Here is a 17,983-nt window from a genome sequence, read left to right as displayed (position 1 = left end):
CAAACGAGATGGTTGTCGTTGAAAGCAGTAGTTTGTCAAGTGCTAGAACAATATGAAGCATTATAATCATATTTCAGGCTTCAAGATTTTGAAAATGACACATTGAACCATGATAAGGCTAAGCAAATATATTTTCAACTAAACAATCCAGTAAATGAGCTTTATTTAGAATTTCTCCATTTTATATTTCCTGTTATAATTGATTTAAACAAAGAATATCAATCACAAAACCCAAAGTTATTTTTATTATATTCACGAATGGAATCTGCATACAAATTTGTTCTAACATGTAACATTAAACCAGATATAATTAATTCAATTGAAATTTCAAAATTACAATTTCGTAACCCTAAACATTTTTTACCAGCAGATTCTTTATATTTTGGTCCAAAAGTGGCAATAGCTTTTCAAAAAAATATTTTAAGTGACAGTGATAAAAAATTATTTTAAACCAACTGTTTAGATTTTTTATTGTGAATTGCTTAAGCAATTCCATCAACGGTTTCCATTTAACAGTAGTGAAGTCCAAGCGTTGAAAGAATTAACTTTTCTTGATCCAAGCAATATTTCCAAAGTACAATCGTTGGGTCCCGTAGCAAATTACTTTGGATCATTTGTTAACAATCTCAATTAATTGAACAGAGAATGGCGACTATTTCAAAATTGTGGCTAAAATCATATTTAAATGATAAAAACATATTGATTATTGATGATTATGTATCTTTTTGGGAAAACAATTTAAAAGTTAAAAGGGGTGATGATAAATTACTTTTTCCCAAATTGTACAATTTTGTTAAATTGTTATTGAGCGTTCCACATAGTAGTGCATGCGTGGTAAGGATATTTAGTGTGATCAACCTGAACAAAACCAAAACGAGAAACAGGTTATCGACGGAAACTTTAAGTGGATTATTACACACCAAACAATTTATAAACAAAATAACAAATCAGAATTGTTATGATTATGATATATCTGAAAGTTTATTATTGAAGCATAATAATGCTATGTATTATGTATCCGGTGTATGACTTAATCATGACTAAAACAATATTGTATAAAATATAAATTACATTACCTTTTGACATTTGTATATTATTATTGTATTATTATAAAATGTGTAAAAAATTATTGTGTTATTGTTTTTATAAAATAATGGCAAAGAGTTATGTACCGATGTCTGATATTCTGATTTTTTTCTTTTCACTATAAATTAATTAATATTATTCTATTGTCTATAATACAAAATGTATATAATTTATTATACCATAGGTACCACACTAGTACACTACCACTATAAATTATAATAAATATTAAATAGTTTTGTTAATTTGTTGTTATTACTTTATACTTATTTTATATATTTTAAATTTCAATATTTATCAAATTGTTATCATTATCTTATAATTTAGTATTGAGGTTAATTTTTTGGTGAATTCTGGTGATTTTTCAAAATGATATCTGGTGAAACTTATATTTTTGACCTGACAACACTGCAGTGCAAGCACCTCCACACCAGTCAACATTCTAAATTAATCATTTGGACTTAGAATTATTTTTCAATTAAATCATTCTTGTTCAATAATTGTGTTTTATTCACATCTCAATCAAATAAATATCTAATAAATAATCACAAATCAAGTTGTTATACTTATTTCACTCAATCCATCTACCTCAACACCAGTCGTTCGTCCTCTTGTATGTTGGGACGCTACAGAAATATACCTCCGTATGTATTTTAACAATATTATTTAAATTAAATAGGTAGTTAAATATAGTAACAATAGATTTCATAATTTATTTGTTTTATTTTGTTACTAAAATTGTGTTACGTCTATCCGTCAAAGTTGAAATAAGCAGTGAAACTAGCTATCTGCACCAGCTACTGATGACGTTAAATTACATAATACCACTGATCGTACACTTCGCGTACTAACCATCACTATCACCCGATTGAACAACTGGCATCGAGTTTTCTATGTACAACGCTGATTGCTGATTCACGGTCTTTGCACACCTGCCTCAACACCACTACTTTATTTTCAATTGACGTAAGTGTGTGCCACATGACTGTCATATAGTCCTCATGCAAAACAGCATCGGCATTGCACTTTGTCCGCTGTACCACCAGCGCGAGTCGGTCACAGCCTAGTTTCTGTTTCAGCCGTTCAATTTCGGTCACTAGACCAGCTTTCCGATCAACCACAGTTTTAACATCAGCCATCAACCGTTGATTATCGGCTATTGTTTCTTCAAGTTGGCTTGATATGTCCAACTGTTGCTCAATAAGTTGATCTCGAACGCTTAAAGTTTCCTCTATTATGGACCATAAACCACACATTTCTGCTTCACTGTACGCTTTCAATTCATTGAACATTTGGATCGATTGTTCGGCTTTGTTCTTCCAATTAGCTGCTTTGGCACTTACGGTGGCCAGATCCTGGCAAACAACAACTAAACACTGTTCTGTCCGGGTCATTTGATCCATAGTTGCTTTTTTCAACGCCACCAGTTCCGCTTTTCTGTCCTGGCATTCAGTCGTCAGTGACTTGAGGATTCGATTACTGATATAATTTTGACGCTGCTGTTCAATTAGCCTTTTGTTATCGAAATGTAATGCTGTCTCTTTGTCCGTTAAGATGCTACGCAACTTGTTCTCTTCCGTTGATTTACAAACTACCATGTCCTCCATATCACATAGTTGCTGTTTTAGCAAATTTGCAGTTTCCTGAGTCACAGAAACCACATTGGATAATATGTCAATTTAAGAGCTTTAGATTAGATTGTGAAACTAATTTATCGTGGCGTTTTTAATATAATCAATCATAGTCAGATACAATTTTATAATATTTTATATGTAAATTTCATGCAAATATATTTAAATTATATTATCTCTATGAACCTTTTATAGTTTACCTAGTTAATTTCTTAAATTATAGTACATAAGTGTCTTAATTTTAAATTTTAAATAAAATCCCGATGTATATTATACTGGATATATAAGTTAAAACCTGAAAACTAGGTTCTCAGTGTGGTTACCTATGTAATACAAATAAAAAATTTAATTTAACTTAAAAAAATGCACGGTTAGTAATATTAGGATATTAAAATTAAAAGTTAACTCGAGAATGGTAAACGATGTTTTACCTATTCTAAATCTAGGGTTAGAATATACAATATGTTTAACGTTAACAATACAACAAAATAGCAATATTATGTGTCAATTATGTTGTATTAATGTATTGTATATATTACTTTTTCGCTATGAATTTTAACTTTATGTTTATTGTTGTCTTTTGACGTTTCTGTACAGATAAGTTCTAATTTCTTATATTTTTCAATCATCTGTTTTTTTTTATCCATGTTATATCCTATATTATACTGTAATTCTTGGTTAATACGTTCTAACACATATATTCTATTCAATACTTCATTATACTTCAATGAATTTGCTTCTAAGTCTTGATTGATATCATTGTAAGACTGATCATAATATTTCTTTATATCAGCTGTCGCTTGCTGAAGATCTTCCAATTCCATATGTATACTCCTAATCTCAACTTTAAGTCGGTTATAATTGGAAACATTCCTTTGCAACATACTTTTACGCCCTTCCGTTAATCTTAAACAAGTTTCCAAAGTAAAATTATCCACGTTGTCACATATATTCGAATTGTAGCTAGTGTCATTATGCTTTAAATTATCCATTGTTCAACAGGCTAAATTAGGCATATAATATTAAATACCTACTCCTAAAATCTAAAAAATAAAAATAAAATATTTAAAATAGATAAACAAAAAAATAGAATACTTACATATGATAGAGAGATCTATAATAATATCTTGGAAAATTACAAGTATAATATTTTTATTACTAAAAACAGAAATTTATTTTTTTATTTTTTAGTTTAAAATTTATATTTACTTTTGCATTACATAGTAACTGTGTAAACAATCTTTCATTTCATATAATTTCATGCTTAGCAATTATTAACATATTTCCTATCAATACAAACATGTATATTTTTTAGTGAATCAGCTTGTTATTTTACTACAGTTGTAATATAAAAACAAAAAAATAATTGTATTAGTCTAGACTTATTTAATTACATGTACTGAGTGTTTAACATTACCACCTATGTAAATCCTACGACGTGGTTGTTCATATCAGGCCCGTGCGTAGGGTTTCAGAATGGGGTGTGTTTAAAAAAAAAAAATGTATATCATAGATAAATCAATAACTAGCTAATAGTATTATAACGTATTTATATTTATTACTGTAACAATTATAATATGTTACATGATACCTGAGTATATATATATATATATATATATGTACTACACGTCTACACACTTAACATTATGTACGATTAACTGCTGTTCAATACAATAATATTAACACACACACATGTTTGAGAGAAGAAGGGCTAAAGGTATCCACAATAGAAATACTGAGAAAAATTAATATACCAAATACGAGATCGGGATATTATATGACAGAAAATGACTTGGCATATTTAGCAGACCAATTTAATAAAAATTTAACAATAATCTCTAAACACAAAAACACAGATAATAACGTATTAAATACCGCTGTAATATACTGGAAAAAAAACGACCGACGATAGGAGATTCTTTGTTACGGATAAGTATAATTTACCGACCAGAAAAAGTTAAAACAATTAACACGAAATTAACAATAATTACATTTATGGCATTTGAGTTAACTAAGGGAAATCCAAATTCTTTTGAAAACGAACAATTCACCACCAAGCCAGGTATTTATTTCGAAAATATACCCCCACTACCTACACATAACTATTTTTCAATGGAATTTTTTGACGTTTTATAATATTTCGAATTACAAAAATAGTTATGAGTTCATAAATATATATTTTAACAGATTTAAACTAATTTGCCTAAATTTTGAAAATAAATCAACAGACATTAATGATATATGTATAAATTGAAAAAAAAATTAGCGCAGTATTATTAAAAAAATTAATGAGGAAAGAGACGTTCTACAACAATATTTAAATATCGATAAAAAATATAATAAAATTAGACTTTGGGAAGAAAAACAATTAAAAACACCTTTAATTCAAAAAGATCAAATAAAAATTTTTGAAAGTACTCTTGATTCAATGACAACAATTTCGTCAGATTTTGATAAAATTAAAAATAATTTGTATGACTATATAAATAAAATAAACTTCGAAGTATATAGTCAAAAGGAAGAATTAAAGATAGTAAATATAAACGAATATATTATGTTATATAAATCAATGTACAATGAGCTTATCAATCAGTTTTCAAAAGAAACTTCAATTTTATTAAACACAGTAATAACAAAATAATAATAATAAAATGATCTCTTACAAGAGGAGAACATGAAAGTCACATTGTAATAATATAATTAATAAAAAAATTTGGGGTTTGGGGATTAATAATATGGAGGGACTTATGGAGAATAATATCAAATGTTTTTTTCGTATAGGACAATAATATTTTATAAGATTGAAATGGATAATAGTTCACCATGCCATGTGTTTTGCCATAATAATAAAAAATAATTCACGTGTTACATAATAATTTTACCATTTAAAATAATAATTCACATCCACGTGTAAAATAATAAATTTGCATTTTTAATAAAATAATAAGTTGTCATCTTTATAATAATTTTACCATTTTTTATAGAGATATTTTAAATATTAAAAGGGGATTTTCAGGGAACCCATATATCTCTCCGGAGTCTCCATGTGTGAGAATGTGGGGTTTTTTACACCCCACAAACCACCCAAGGTTCCAAGGGGCATTGAAACCGTGATCTGCCAGCCTTACCGCGTGGTAAGTCGTGAGACTTACGTCGGTTGAACTGACAGGTTTTGATACACGCATCGACAAATGAATGTCGAAGATTTATAATATAATGACATAGGGTACCCCGAATAAATAATTTAAAACATGGCCTGGATTACGGTAATAAAGAATAATATATACTTTAACAGAATACATTTAAATAATAAAGATTTCATTTTAAAGAATAATAATTGCAACATAATACTACCAGTTGATTTTAATAATATAATGGTTTTACAGTAATGGTTTTGGCAATAATATAGTATAATATGGGGCACATGGCAGGTAGACAAATAATAAGAATAATATTTGGAAAATAATAAAAGAACAACATTCGCAGTGACGCTAAGCAATAATACGTCAGGATGTGTCTTTTGATCACATCCGACTAATAATATAATAATAAAAATTACGCAGCTCCTAACCTAACCTAACCATCTAAGCATGTGAATAGTATAAAATATGGAGCGCGAATAATAATAATAATATTAAGCTTTTTTCAATAATAATAATACTTTTAAATAATAGACGTTTGCTAATATTGCAATTGAGGGAAATGAGAGGGAAAAGGGGAATTAAATATGAATCAATATACAATGAGCTTATCAATCAGTTTTCAAAAGAAACTTCAATTTTATTAAACACAGTAATAACAGCCCACAGAGAACAGATAAATCCACAGATATTAAAACCAACTGAGCTATTAGATCAATCATAAAGTTATAAATATTAGAAATTAAAAAACCAATTAAATTTGATAATGTATATTTATGTATAAAAATGTAAAAAAACATGGAAAAATCACGTAAACTTCAATTAACAGTCCACCTTCACCATATTTTTCATTTTTTTTAAGGGAGGGGGTAATGTAACAATTATAATATGTTACATGATACCTGAGTATATATATATATACAGGGTGTTTCACGATGAATTGACAATTGCAATAACATTTGATTTATTTAACATTTTTGACTTTTTTTTTTTTAATTGTCAAAATTGTCGTATGCGCTACATTTAAAAATTTTTTTGATTTTTTTTTAACATTTTGTAAGAAAATTTTAAAAATTAAAAAATTTTCTATTTGGTATTTGAAAAAATCAAAATAGCCATTTTGTAGATATGATTTTAAAAATATGTTCAAAAAAAAAAAAAATTCAAAATGTTCAGCCGATTATTTTCTACGATTTTTTGAAGTTAGCACAATTTTGTATTATTACTTGACGATTTTCTGGATCCAACTTAGGTATCAAATATCTTAAGTTTTCCATGAAAAAAATTCAACGTATCACGCGTGGACTAAGATATCTTAGTCCGTGGTATCTCCTATCTAGACAATGATATCACTACCTCGTAGTAGAATATTGATATGTTACCGTAATCAAACGTTCCAAAATATTCAACACTTAGATAATGTACATTGTTATCAATAGACAAAATATTGTGATTAAATATTTGTGGTTCAACACGAACAGACTGTCAACAGTAAACACTCATAAGGTACAACCGCGTATGTACTATGTAGTATTAAGTATTTAATTTATTAAACAATAACAAAATAACAATAACTATTAACTACAATAAGTTTTCAAAATGCCCTCCATCGTTCTCTAAACATTTTTCATATCTGTGTATGATTGAATCCGTGACAGATTTCAACATAGTCGTTGTTACTGTACGGCATGCTGTAGTTATACGTTCTTTTAAGTCTATCAAGGATGTCGATTGTTGTTCGAACACCTTGTCTTTTAAGTAACCCCACAAGAAAAAGTCCAACGGAGTCAGGTCAGGAGATCGTGGAGGCCATTTGATTGGACCATTTGTACCTAGCCATTGTGATGGATACTGCTGGTTCAAATGATCCTTAACTACATTGGCGTTGTGAGGTGGAGCACCATCCTGCTGAAACCACATATTTTCACAAACTTCATCTGGTACATCAGCCATCAAATTAGGCAAAATATTGACCAGAAAATCCAGGTACCGAAGGCCAGTTAATGTACCGTCATAAAAATATGGTCCGATTAACTGATTATTAAAAATTCCACACCAAACATTGATTGACCATCTAATTTGTGCATTTGTTTCACGTGTCCAATGTGGATTATTTTTACTCCAATAGTGTGAATTGTGACGGTTTACAATGCCATTATTGTTGAAACAACTTTCATCAGTCCACAAAATTTTTGAAAAAATGTTTTCATCATCTTCATGCAACACTGACATTTTTGATATAAAATCTAATCTTCTATTTGGGTCTGTAGATTTTAACCCCTGCACATAATAGATTTTATAAGGATGGTAAGAATTTTGATGTAAGATACGGTAGACCGAAGAACAACTAATATCCGTTTGACTAGCTATCATTCTAATAGATGCATGTGGTTGAAGTTCAAACGCAGCTAAAACACTAACTTGGTGATTTTCATCCAACGCAGAACAAGATTTTCCTTTTTTTACACCGGTCGGAAAAGTACCTATATGATAAGTAGTAATATTGTTAATTCTTAATTATTTTATAACTACATTTAATGTTAATTTTTATATTATTTTTACGAGATATTGTATACTGTGTTACTGAGTAAATTAAATTAATGTTTTAATACTACTCTAAGGCAAAGATTTTGTTATATTGTATTAGATATATTTTGTTATTTATTTTCTTAAGTCAAAGTTTTTATGCCATTATAACTTTTCTTTACACCATCTTAAAATAAATAAAACTAAAATTTATAAAAAATACTAATGAATATGTGTTATTATTTATATATAATTATTTTAGAGAATATTAACTTTAAAACAATTTTTGATTTTGTTTTGTTATTTTTGTATCAACAAATATGATACTTTGGTACCTAGGTCCTAGGTAATAAATGTAATATGAAATTTAGGTTGGTTAATAAATTAAATCTAATTGAAAGCTTTTTATGATTCTTAGTACAATTTCCTACTAAGCATGATTAAATTTGTGTGATAAAATACCTATACATATATTTTATACTCAAGCATTTAAAAATTAATAAATGCTTAATATTACCTTTCTCGCGTAAACATTTATCTACGTTCTTATAAGTAGCTCTTGATGGCTGTCTTCTCTGAGGATATCGTAGTAAGTATAAACGAGATGCTTTTAATGAACTCCTTCCTACTTCATTAAAAACTGCCAACATATCAGCATACTCGTTGTTGTTATAAATAGTAGGCATGATTCAAATAAAAAAAAATAATCAAAAAAACACTGCAAAGCTTATAACAATTGTATTGCTTACTACCACAGAAAGCTGCTAATTGTCAGATAGACCTATCATACAGCTGAATAGTACACTTAGTATATTATACTTTTAAAAATAGCACATCATAGTAAAAACCAAATAGGTATTTATCTTATCTGCGACACCAAACATTTTACCTTTAATGTGAGAAGGCTTAATTCAGATTACATTCATTACTCTCATCAGTTCTATCTTCAGGGTTTATATTAACACGTTGGTTGAACAATTTTACCTCTTCAATATTTAATTTTGAAATACATACATTTAAAAAATGGATTTTTCAAAAATTGATGTACTTGAAGATGTTGGTACATTGTACACAGAGTACAAAAAAAATAACCAAAGCGAAAAGATGACGGAATTGGAATTTTTCAAATTTGCATTCCAAGAATCAATTACAGAAATGGATGTTTTAAGACAGGTATATTCAATAATCATAATTTTATTTTTTGATCATACATTATTATTTGTATAAAATAATTTCATTTTTAAATTATTTAAAAATTTAAATTTATATTTATAATCCAATACAACATATTATGTATACATTACCTATACAAAAAAACTAATACTAATAATACTATGGTACAATTATTTTAATTTCTCATTATAATATAAAACTAATTATTGGTAAATATTATATACAGCAATATAAATCAGTTCTTTACGAACTAAATAACAAAAAGACTGAGCTGAAAGATAGTATGGATGATCCTGTCCAAAACACTCTTCATTTATGGAGATCTTACTATCCCTAAATATGAAGGAACAATTGTTGAAAGATCAGTACCTTGTTAGAAAGGCAAAGTCTAGATTTGTTTATTGGCAAGGCCATGATAAGGTATACAACAAATTACCTGATTTTAATAAACTATTTGTTTGATAAAATATGTATTATTATATATGTATATTATAGAACAATCCACGGTGTCCTATGAATGACCGGAAAAAAGGAGGAGCGATATCCTACCAAACTCCAAAATGCTGGCCACAAAATTAAGAATAAACTCTATTATAATAAATAAATATTCTAAAAAGTATTTTATTTAATTTAGGTGCACTGATTAATAAACATATCTGATATCTAAGGTAGGTAGTATATAATTTAGTATGTATATATTTTAGTAAGTAATATATACATACATATAGTTCTGTATTTTTTGCAAGTATTTGACTATATTTATTCAAAAAACTAAACAAATATTAGAATTTACTTAACGGATTGCATAAGCAGAGTATTAGTGTAAATTAAAAATTCACTTAGAAATCAAATAAATAAAGCCATAACTCACAAAATATAAGGACTATAAAGTACATAATATATTATTTAAACTAAAATAGAATACACAAATAACAGGGATGAATGAGGTATTTTTTTTTTAAGTATAGAAGATAATGTTAAAATATTTATAAGTAATAAATTATTATATAATATGCATTTTAAAATAATTTATTAATTTTAATTTTGAATATTAAGCGAAATATTTTGTAACATAAAAGGTAGGTACTTTATTCACAAGTATTATTAATAATAGGGCAAATTGAAACCTACAATCTAGATAAATATTAAAAATACCTAGCTAAATACTTTTTTTTTTTTTTTAATTAGCCATTAGCATAAAACTATTACAATACTTCTTTTTTTTTTTCATAAAATATTAATTTGTTATAAATTAAGTTTAATACCAACATTCATCCCTTCAACTATTTTGATTAGAATAACTTAATCAATACAGCACAAGGTACATTAACATAATATAATTAAAAAAAAAAAAGCTATAAAATTAACTAAAACTATAACTATAAATTAATTTTACAAAATTTTCAGTACATACAAATATTTTCAATGATGATGACATATTGATTTTTGAATTTGAATTTGAATAATCACATCATAGTTATTTAAAATATTAAAATTGATATACTGAAAAATAATTAAAACCTATTATTATTAAATATTAAAATTTATTTAATTAACTTACATTTTAGAATGTTGATTGTAGGTATTATTTGTATTTAGTGCAATATCAATTAATTTGCACTAAAATAAGCACATTGTGAAAATAGAATACGTAAATATTTAAATATTAAATATTCATACATGTGATAATTGGAACACATTGGTTAATTCAATGAAAATGTATCAATTAGTATCAATCATATTCTGTATTATGACCAAAGTTCTGAAACTGTATTAAAACTTAATAATATTAAAAATAAGTACTAGGTTACAAGTTGGATGGTTCAACTTACAGTTAACAACATGGTATTTTACTATTATCTCTGATAATCCAATTCACAGGTACAAGATAGTTGATGAAAACATATTATTCACTGACCATAACTATTATTACTGGAATGGACCAAATCAATAGTTTATGAAACTACCTACCTATGAAATTAAAATACAATTTAATTTTTATTAATAATATGTAAAAAAAAAAAATAGTATACCTGTAAATTATATCTATATAATATGTATATTGTTAGATTATTTAGTATTATTAATGTATGAATAATTAAGTAATCTATACTTACATACTGGAGCTAATTTTTGTTGACATTAGTATACAATATTTGTTATCACTCTTGGTTTAATAATAACTAATTTAACTAAATTAATTTTATTATAATACTTCATTGTCTAGGTATTTGGTATTCTTTAAAATTTTAATGAGATATTTTTGAAAAACATTAACTTTAAGTTTAGGCCACTTGTGAATTATGCAACCTTGTCACTCTTAATCATTAATGTATAAACACTCATTAAATTGCTTGGCATACAATGCATTCAAAATGGTTTCATGTTCTCTCGAATTATCAGTAAGGTTTTCATTTTAAAGATTACTTTACTTGAGTAGGTAATACATATAATTTATTTGCTGGATGAATAACTGTCAAAATTATTACAGTAATATTGAAATCCAGCACATATGGAGGTCAGTCATTTTTGAATAATATTCAATGATCATAATATTGTTGTTGTATAATTATAATTGACATTGATATTATATTATTAGTTACTACTTATTACGCACACATTTTACTAAACACATAACTTCGTTAACACCAAAAATTTTCTTGACAAAAATCGAAATATTCGAAATATGAATCACGTGTTCGCATACGTACGTTATATTGTGTTAATACTGTTAATTGTACAATGTAGTAATGTACCATTTGTACCTAATATTGTATTATTGTTTAGTATCATAATTTTTTAATATTCGTGATAACAAATTACATTATTTCTTGGAAAAAAATAATTCAAAATCAATAATCGCTGTAACACTGATAAATAAGAAATCATTTGAATTTAAACAAACTTTAAAAATTGCTTAAAAATTATTGATTCAACCTTAGTAAAATTTTTGAGCACCAACATTTTTCTAAAAATCGGATCTACAAAATAGCTATCTTGATTTTTTTAACTATCAAATAACAAATTTTTTAATTTTTAATTCTACATACTAAATGTTTAAAAAAAAATTGAAAAGTATTTGAAATGTAGCGCAGACGATAATTTACAATTAAAAAAAAAAAAAAGTCAAAAATGTTAAATAGATCAAATGTTATTGCAATTGTCAGTTCATCGTGAAACACCCTGTATATGTACTACACGTCTACACACTTAACATTATGTACGAAAGTAGTATGTATTTGTATGTTCTGAGCACCTTTTTTACAGGGAGATTTCATTAGTTCAAGCGAACATTTCTACATACGTCTACCGTGTAACGAAAAAATCTCAATAAGTAGATGGACTCAATATAGGGTTCCGTATACTTTTTTTATAATACGATTCTTGAAACGATGTATACATATCATATAATAAGGTAAAATTATTTTTCGAAAAATCTAAATTCAAATTATCATACGGATATGCTATAGAATTAAGATATACTCTAACGTTAAATTTAACGTCTTAAATTACAATGGTCGAATATACTACAATCTTTTGTTATTGTATTTTTACGACCTTTTTGTAATCCAATTATAATAAATCGTGGTTTTTCTAATTTTGAAGCGGTTTTCAAGTTCCATACTACTTTTTTAGTAGTTCCGAGTTCAGGATATTCAAAAGTTTCGAAAGATCTAAAAGGAATAAACAAACTTTTTTCTTTTTCTACAAGTTTCAATAACTTTAACCTTTCTTCGTCATCAACAGTAATATGCGGAACCTTCCAGACTATTTTATTTAATACAACTTTACCTAAAGCAGCAACTGCCGTTGATGAAGAGGTCAGTGAATATTTCTTTATTTTAATATAGATGAAAAATAAAATTTGTTACAATTTTATGATTTTATAATTTCAGTTTGAACCAATTCCCCTGGGTGTACCTGTCAATCAGCCTAGGCTACGTGTACCATCCTGCAGGAGTTCAACACCAACTTCCAGAACAGCATTACGTTGGCATGTTAAATGCTGTCTGTAGGCATTGTCAAGCCCGTCACTTTGAGTGCGAGCGAACCATAGCTGGCCATTTTTCTACATGTTGTAACAACGTTCAAATGACTGTTACAGGTCACCAAATGTTGAAACCCGCACCAATGTTTCTAATGAATTTGTTTACTTTTGATTCAAGGGAAGCTAAGAGCTTTAGAGCTGAAATCCGTCGGTACAACAGCTGTTTGGCATTCGCTGCGTTTTCCAGTGACTTCAACCCCAGACGTCTACCAGGTCGTGGCCCGAGGGTATTCTACGTTCATGGACAGATGTATTACAGGACTAACAATGATGATGCTGCAAACGTAGACAGGCAACCGAACTATTGTGAATTGTATTTCGTGAGTTCTGCGCAAGCAAACCTGGCTCGCCTACAACAGAATCCAGGTCGTCTGTTAGAGGAACTGATTGTTGATCTAGACCAAGTTTTTAGAGATAACAATCCACACGCCCAAGCATTTCAGTAAGTCATTAAATTTATTAAATTATTTGAAATTGACTCATCACATTAAAAGTGATCTACAATCATTATTCCGCCTTAGAGTTCATAACTTTAACACATTACTTATATTTTTATATTTCTAACACATTACAGTTAATTCGACAAATTATTAATTTTTTTTTTACTCATAAGCTGATTCAATTTCATTATTTCGATGTGGTTATTAGGTATAATTAATAATTTGTACAGACTTTTTATATACACAAGTGCTCACTAACATTTATTTCATTTTAAATTCATATTTGTGTAATGTTAATCACAATTTGGTAAAATAATTATATTTTAGAAAAATAAAATAATTTCCAAGTAGCACTCCAAGAATTTTAAACTACCTGACTTAAGTTACTATTATAACTACAGCGCCAGGCCTAAGTCTGGGTTTATTATTCATATGTAATTTTCTTAGACCATCATGTCAGTGACAATAATTCAATTTTTTGTTTATTCTTCTCACATAACATAAATACATTAATAAACATTTTTCACATTGTTTTCCAACAGTTATAAAATTCTCTGCAGTGTACAAATATACACTTATTAATGATTTTTACAAACTGTTTTTAAACCTACATATGCATCACTAAATTTAATTCTTAATCCATTTGGACGCAGAATTTCATGCATAGAACAAAGTGTTGAATTATTTTGCACTATTCATTTTAATAATATTCCAACTGCATTCTGTTGTATGTGGTTCTGTATACTTCTAGGTATATACTTAATATTAAACACTACTGTAATACCATATTATACAAAACAAAGTATATAGCTATTATGTATCTATATATTAATTTTCTCCTCCCTGCTTTGGTATGTGGAATTTGCTTTAGTAATAAACTTTAATAAACTTAAAAATATATTTTTAGGAACATGAGTCAGTTGTTTTCGGATGAACAAGCCCGGGCTAGAAATGATCCCGCAGTGACACCGAGGCCAGTCACTATGCATTTTGTTTCTGATGCAGCCAGAGACCAATGGCGATATGGTCTACCTACCGCAGATGAAATTGCGGCCGTGTTCGTCGGTGATGTAGTATGATAACATAGATAAGATATTTTGTTTGTGCCGTCGGCCTACAGTCCGACGTTAAACGACTGTGCAGTAGTGTGTGTGCGCGAGTGGACACTACACACTCGTCCACAGTCGTCGTCGTTGTCGTGCGAGCGCTAGCGGACGAGTCGTCCGCCTTGCACTCGTTCGCGTGATTATTATTTACTACGTTTCGGCCGTTTCGCTGTCTTTTTATAAATTGTTAATAATAATTATAATGTTCATGTTTAATAAATATCTAATTGTGTTTTAATAATTGGCTTGTGAGTTTCCTAGTGTGTAGGACTAAGGCCCCTCCTACAGTGATGATGGGCGACCACCGAGAGACATCAATCTGGTATTCTACGACAGGAATCCAATAGACCCTCAACATCGGATGCAGACATTATCTGCGAACTCATCTCATGCTGATCCTATGCTAGATCCAGTGTTGTTTCCATACGGTGAAGCCGGCTGGCATATCAACATGAGGCAAGTGGGAAACCGTGTCAATGCAGTTCGCGTACGGAACATTATCCGAGAGTATGGTTGTTATCGAATGGCTATTCGATACCAGGAAAACAACGACTTGCGTAATGTCCAGTTTAGTATATTACACAGAGGTGTTTTTTTTGTTACAGCAGTACGTGTGCAATCTGTATGTTCGGATGGAATCGAACAATCTGAATTACATTCGTAAGAATCAGGGTACACTCCTTGCAGAACCGTATCAAGGCCTTGTGGACCACGTCAACCAACAGCTCCATTTGGACGCCCCGGACCCTTTGGCCGTCGGCCGAAGGGTCATATTACCGTCGACGTTCGTTGGAAGTCCTCGCTATATGAAACAGTGTTATCATGACGCTATGGCCATTGTGCGAAAATATGGTAAGCCTGACCTGTTTATAACTTTTACATGCAATCCTAGGTGGCGAGAGATCACGGAGAACCTAGGGACACACACTTCAGCAAACGACAGACCTGACCTGGTGGCTAGGGTGTTCCACGCTAAACTCAAGGAGATGATACGTGACATAACGGTCAATAAAATTTTTGGTAATGTAAATGCTTATATGTACACTGTTGAATTTCAGAAACGTGGTTTGCCGCACGCGCACATACTGATCATCCTCGAGGAGGATAGCAAGTTGCTTGATGTTGAGGCCGTTGACAATGTTGTGCGGGCCTCCTTACCAGACCCGGTGACTAATCGGCGTCTGTTTGACTGCGTTACGTCGCACATGATTCACGGACCGTGTGGACCACTAAACCTCAACAGTCTATGTATGGTAGAAAACAGTTGTTCAAAGAAGTATCCGAAACCATACAGTGATGAGACGGTGTGCGTCTCTGACGGTGGCTATCCAATGTACCGCCGTCCGAATAATGGTTGCGTGACCCTTATCAGGCGAGAAGAAGTAGGTAATGAGTTTGTCGTTCCATACAATCCATGCCTTCTGGCCAAATATGATGCACACATCAACGTCGAGGTGTGCTCGACCATTAAGAGTGTTAAATACCTTTATAAATACGTCTTCAAGGGACACGATGCTGCTACTTTGGCTATTCATGATGGCGATGAGTTGTTAAGGTAAGCAGATTCAATCATTTATTGTTTTCATACACAGAGTTTATAGTATCATATACAGCTTTTAATTTTATTAGTGTTATAACCATTATATATTTCAGCTATGTCAACTCAAGGTACGTTGGGCCGCCTGAAGGTATATGGCGGTTGTTTTCGTATGAAATGCACAAGAGAAGTCACACAATCATTAGACTACCGGTCCACCTAGAAGATCTTCAGACTGTGTACTTTGCTCCTGGACGTGCCGAAGAACGGTTACACGATGCTAACCAGCGTCGTACGAAACTAACGGAGTTTTTTACACTCAACACAAACGACGAGGAGGTAAGACAGTACCTGTATCACGAGATACCGGTACATTACACTTGGAACCAAGCGAACAGGAGATGGTCGCCGCGGCGACGACGGATGGCCAATGAGACGTTGGCTCGCATGTATGCCGTCAGCCCAATGGATCAGCACCGATTCCACCTACGACTGTTGCTGCTTCATCGTAGAGGCCCACAGTCTTTCCAAGACATAAGGACGGTCGACGGGATCGTACATGAGACGTATGGGGCTGCGGCAATCGCTCTGGGACTCATAGAAGACGACCACGCATGGCATGCGTGCATGGAAGAGTCTGCGGCGTTGGATACTCCCCTGCAACTTCGGTATCTCTTCGTCATGATACTGGTGCACTGCCATCCAGCGGAACCGCTGAGGTTGCACACGAGCAACGAGGAGAGCATGATGGAAGACTTCAATCGCCGTTTGCAAGACGTTGACCGCGCGAGGGCGGCGACTCTGAACGCCATTGGAGACCTTCTTCGGGTACACGGAAAAACGTTCGGCGATTACGGTTTTCCCAACCCGGACGTCCGTCTACTGGAACCGGAACAGGATGATCAACTGTTCGGTGTAATAGACGCGGTGGCTCGCTGGGCACAACGAGTGACCGACATGAACAACGAACAGAGAATAGTGTTTGACCGCGTCATGGCGGCAGTCGACGACAACCGAGACGTGGCAAAAACATTCTACGTCGACGGACCCGGAAGTACCGGTAAGACGACGCTTTACGGTTGCCTCATATGGACGCTCCGCAATCAAGGACGATCCGTATTGTGTGTGGCATACACAGGGATAGCCGCGTCGCTAATGGACGGTGGCATGACTGTGCACTCAACATTCGGATTGCCGTTTGGAACGCTGACCGACGACGACACATCCAACATCACCATGCAGTCCTTGCGCGCGCAGAGGATACGCGAGGCGGCACTCATCGTCTGGGATGAATCATCA

The 17,983-nt window shown here is 30.9% G+C and overlaps 2 protein-coding genes, 1 long non-coding RNA gene and 1 pseudogene across 3 annotated transcripts; 3 read left to right on the top strand and 1 right to left on the bottom strand.

Annotated features, from left to right (window-relative positions):
- Positions 1–11,172: 11,172 nt before the first annotated feature.
- Positions 11,173–12,015, bottom strand: LOC149054700 (uncharacterized). Its single transcript, XR_016192264.1, has 3 exons — positions 11,671–12,015; positions 11,386–11,524; positions 11,173–11,321 (listed from the first exon to the last, which is right to left on the bottom strand). It is a non-coding gene; the product is annotated as an uncharacterized LOC149054700 (long non-coding RNA).
- A 50-nt stretch (positions 12,016–12,065) lies between these two features.
- Positions 12,066–15,120, top strand: LOC149054699 (uncharacterized; annotated as a pseudogene).
- Positions 15,121–16,352: 1,232 nt separating this feature from the next.
- Positions 16,353–16,706, top strand: LOC149054698 (uncharacterized). Its single transcript, XM_089230101.1, has one exon. It carries the CDS (start codon positions 16,353–16,355, stop codon positions 16,704–16,706), a length of 354 nt encoding a protein of 117 aa, XP_089086227.1.
- Positions 16,707–16,861: 155 nt separating this feature from the next.
- Positions 16,862–17,976, top strand: LOC149054697 (uncharacterized). Its single transcript, XM_089230189.1, has 2 exons — positions 16,862–17,744; positions 17,942–17,976. Exons 1-2 carry the CDS (start codon positions 16,862–16,864, stop codon positions 17,974–17,976), a joined length of 918 nt encoding a protein of 305 aa, XP_089086315.1.
- The last annotated feature ends 7 nt before the right edge of the window (positions 17,977–17,983 follow it).

Source organism: Diuraphis noxia, unplaced genomic scaffold (assembly GCF_037042655.1).
Source record: "Diuraphis noxia isolate RWA-SAM2 unplaced genomic scaffold, SU_Dnox_SAM2 contig0006, whole genome shotgun sequence".
Classification (NCBI taxonomy): Eukaryota; Metazoa; Arthropoda; class Insecta; order Hemiptera; family Aphididae; genus Diuraphis; species Diuraphis noxia.
The sequence above is the reverse complement of the archived record's forward strand: the minus strand, read 5'-3'. Positions and strand labels throughout refer to the sequence as shown.

Bases quoted from the DNA above. Each gene is read 5' to 3' on its own strand.
- LOC149054697 (XM_089230189.1), top strand. From the start codon at position 16,862: ATGCACAAGAGAAGTCACACAATCATTAGACTACCGGTCCACCTAGAA. The intron at 17,745-17,941 runs GTAAGACGACGC...TTGCGCGCGCAG, and splicing joins CGACGGACCCGGAAGTACCG to AGGATACGCGAGGCGGCACT.
- LOC149054698 (XM_089230101.1), top strand. From the start codon at position 16,353: ATGATTCACGGACCGTGTGGACCACTAAACCTCAACAGTCTATGTATG.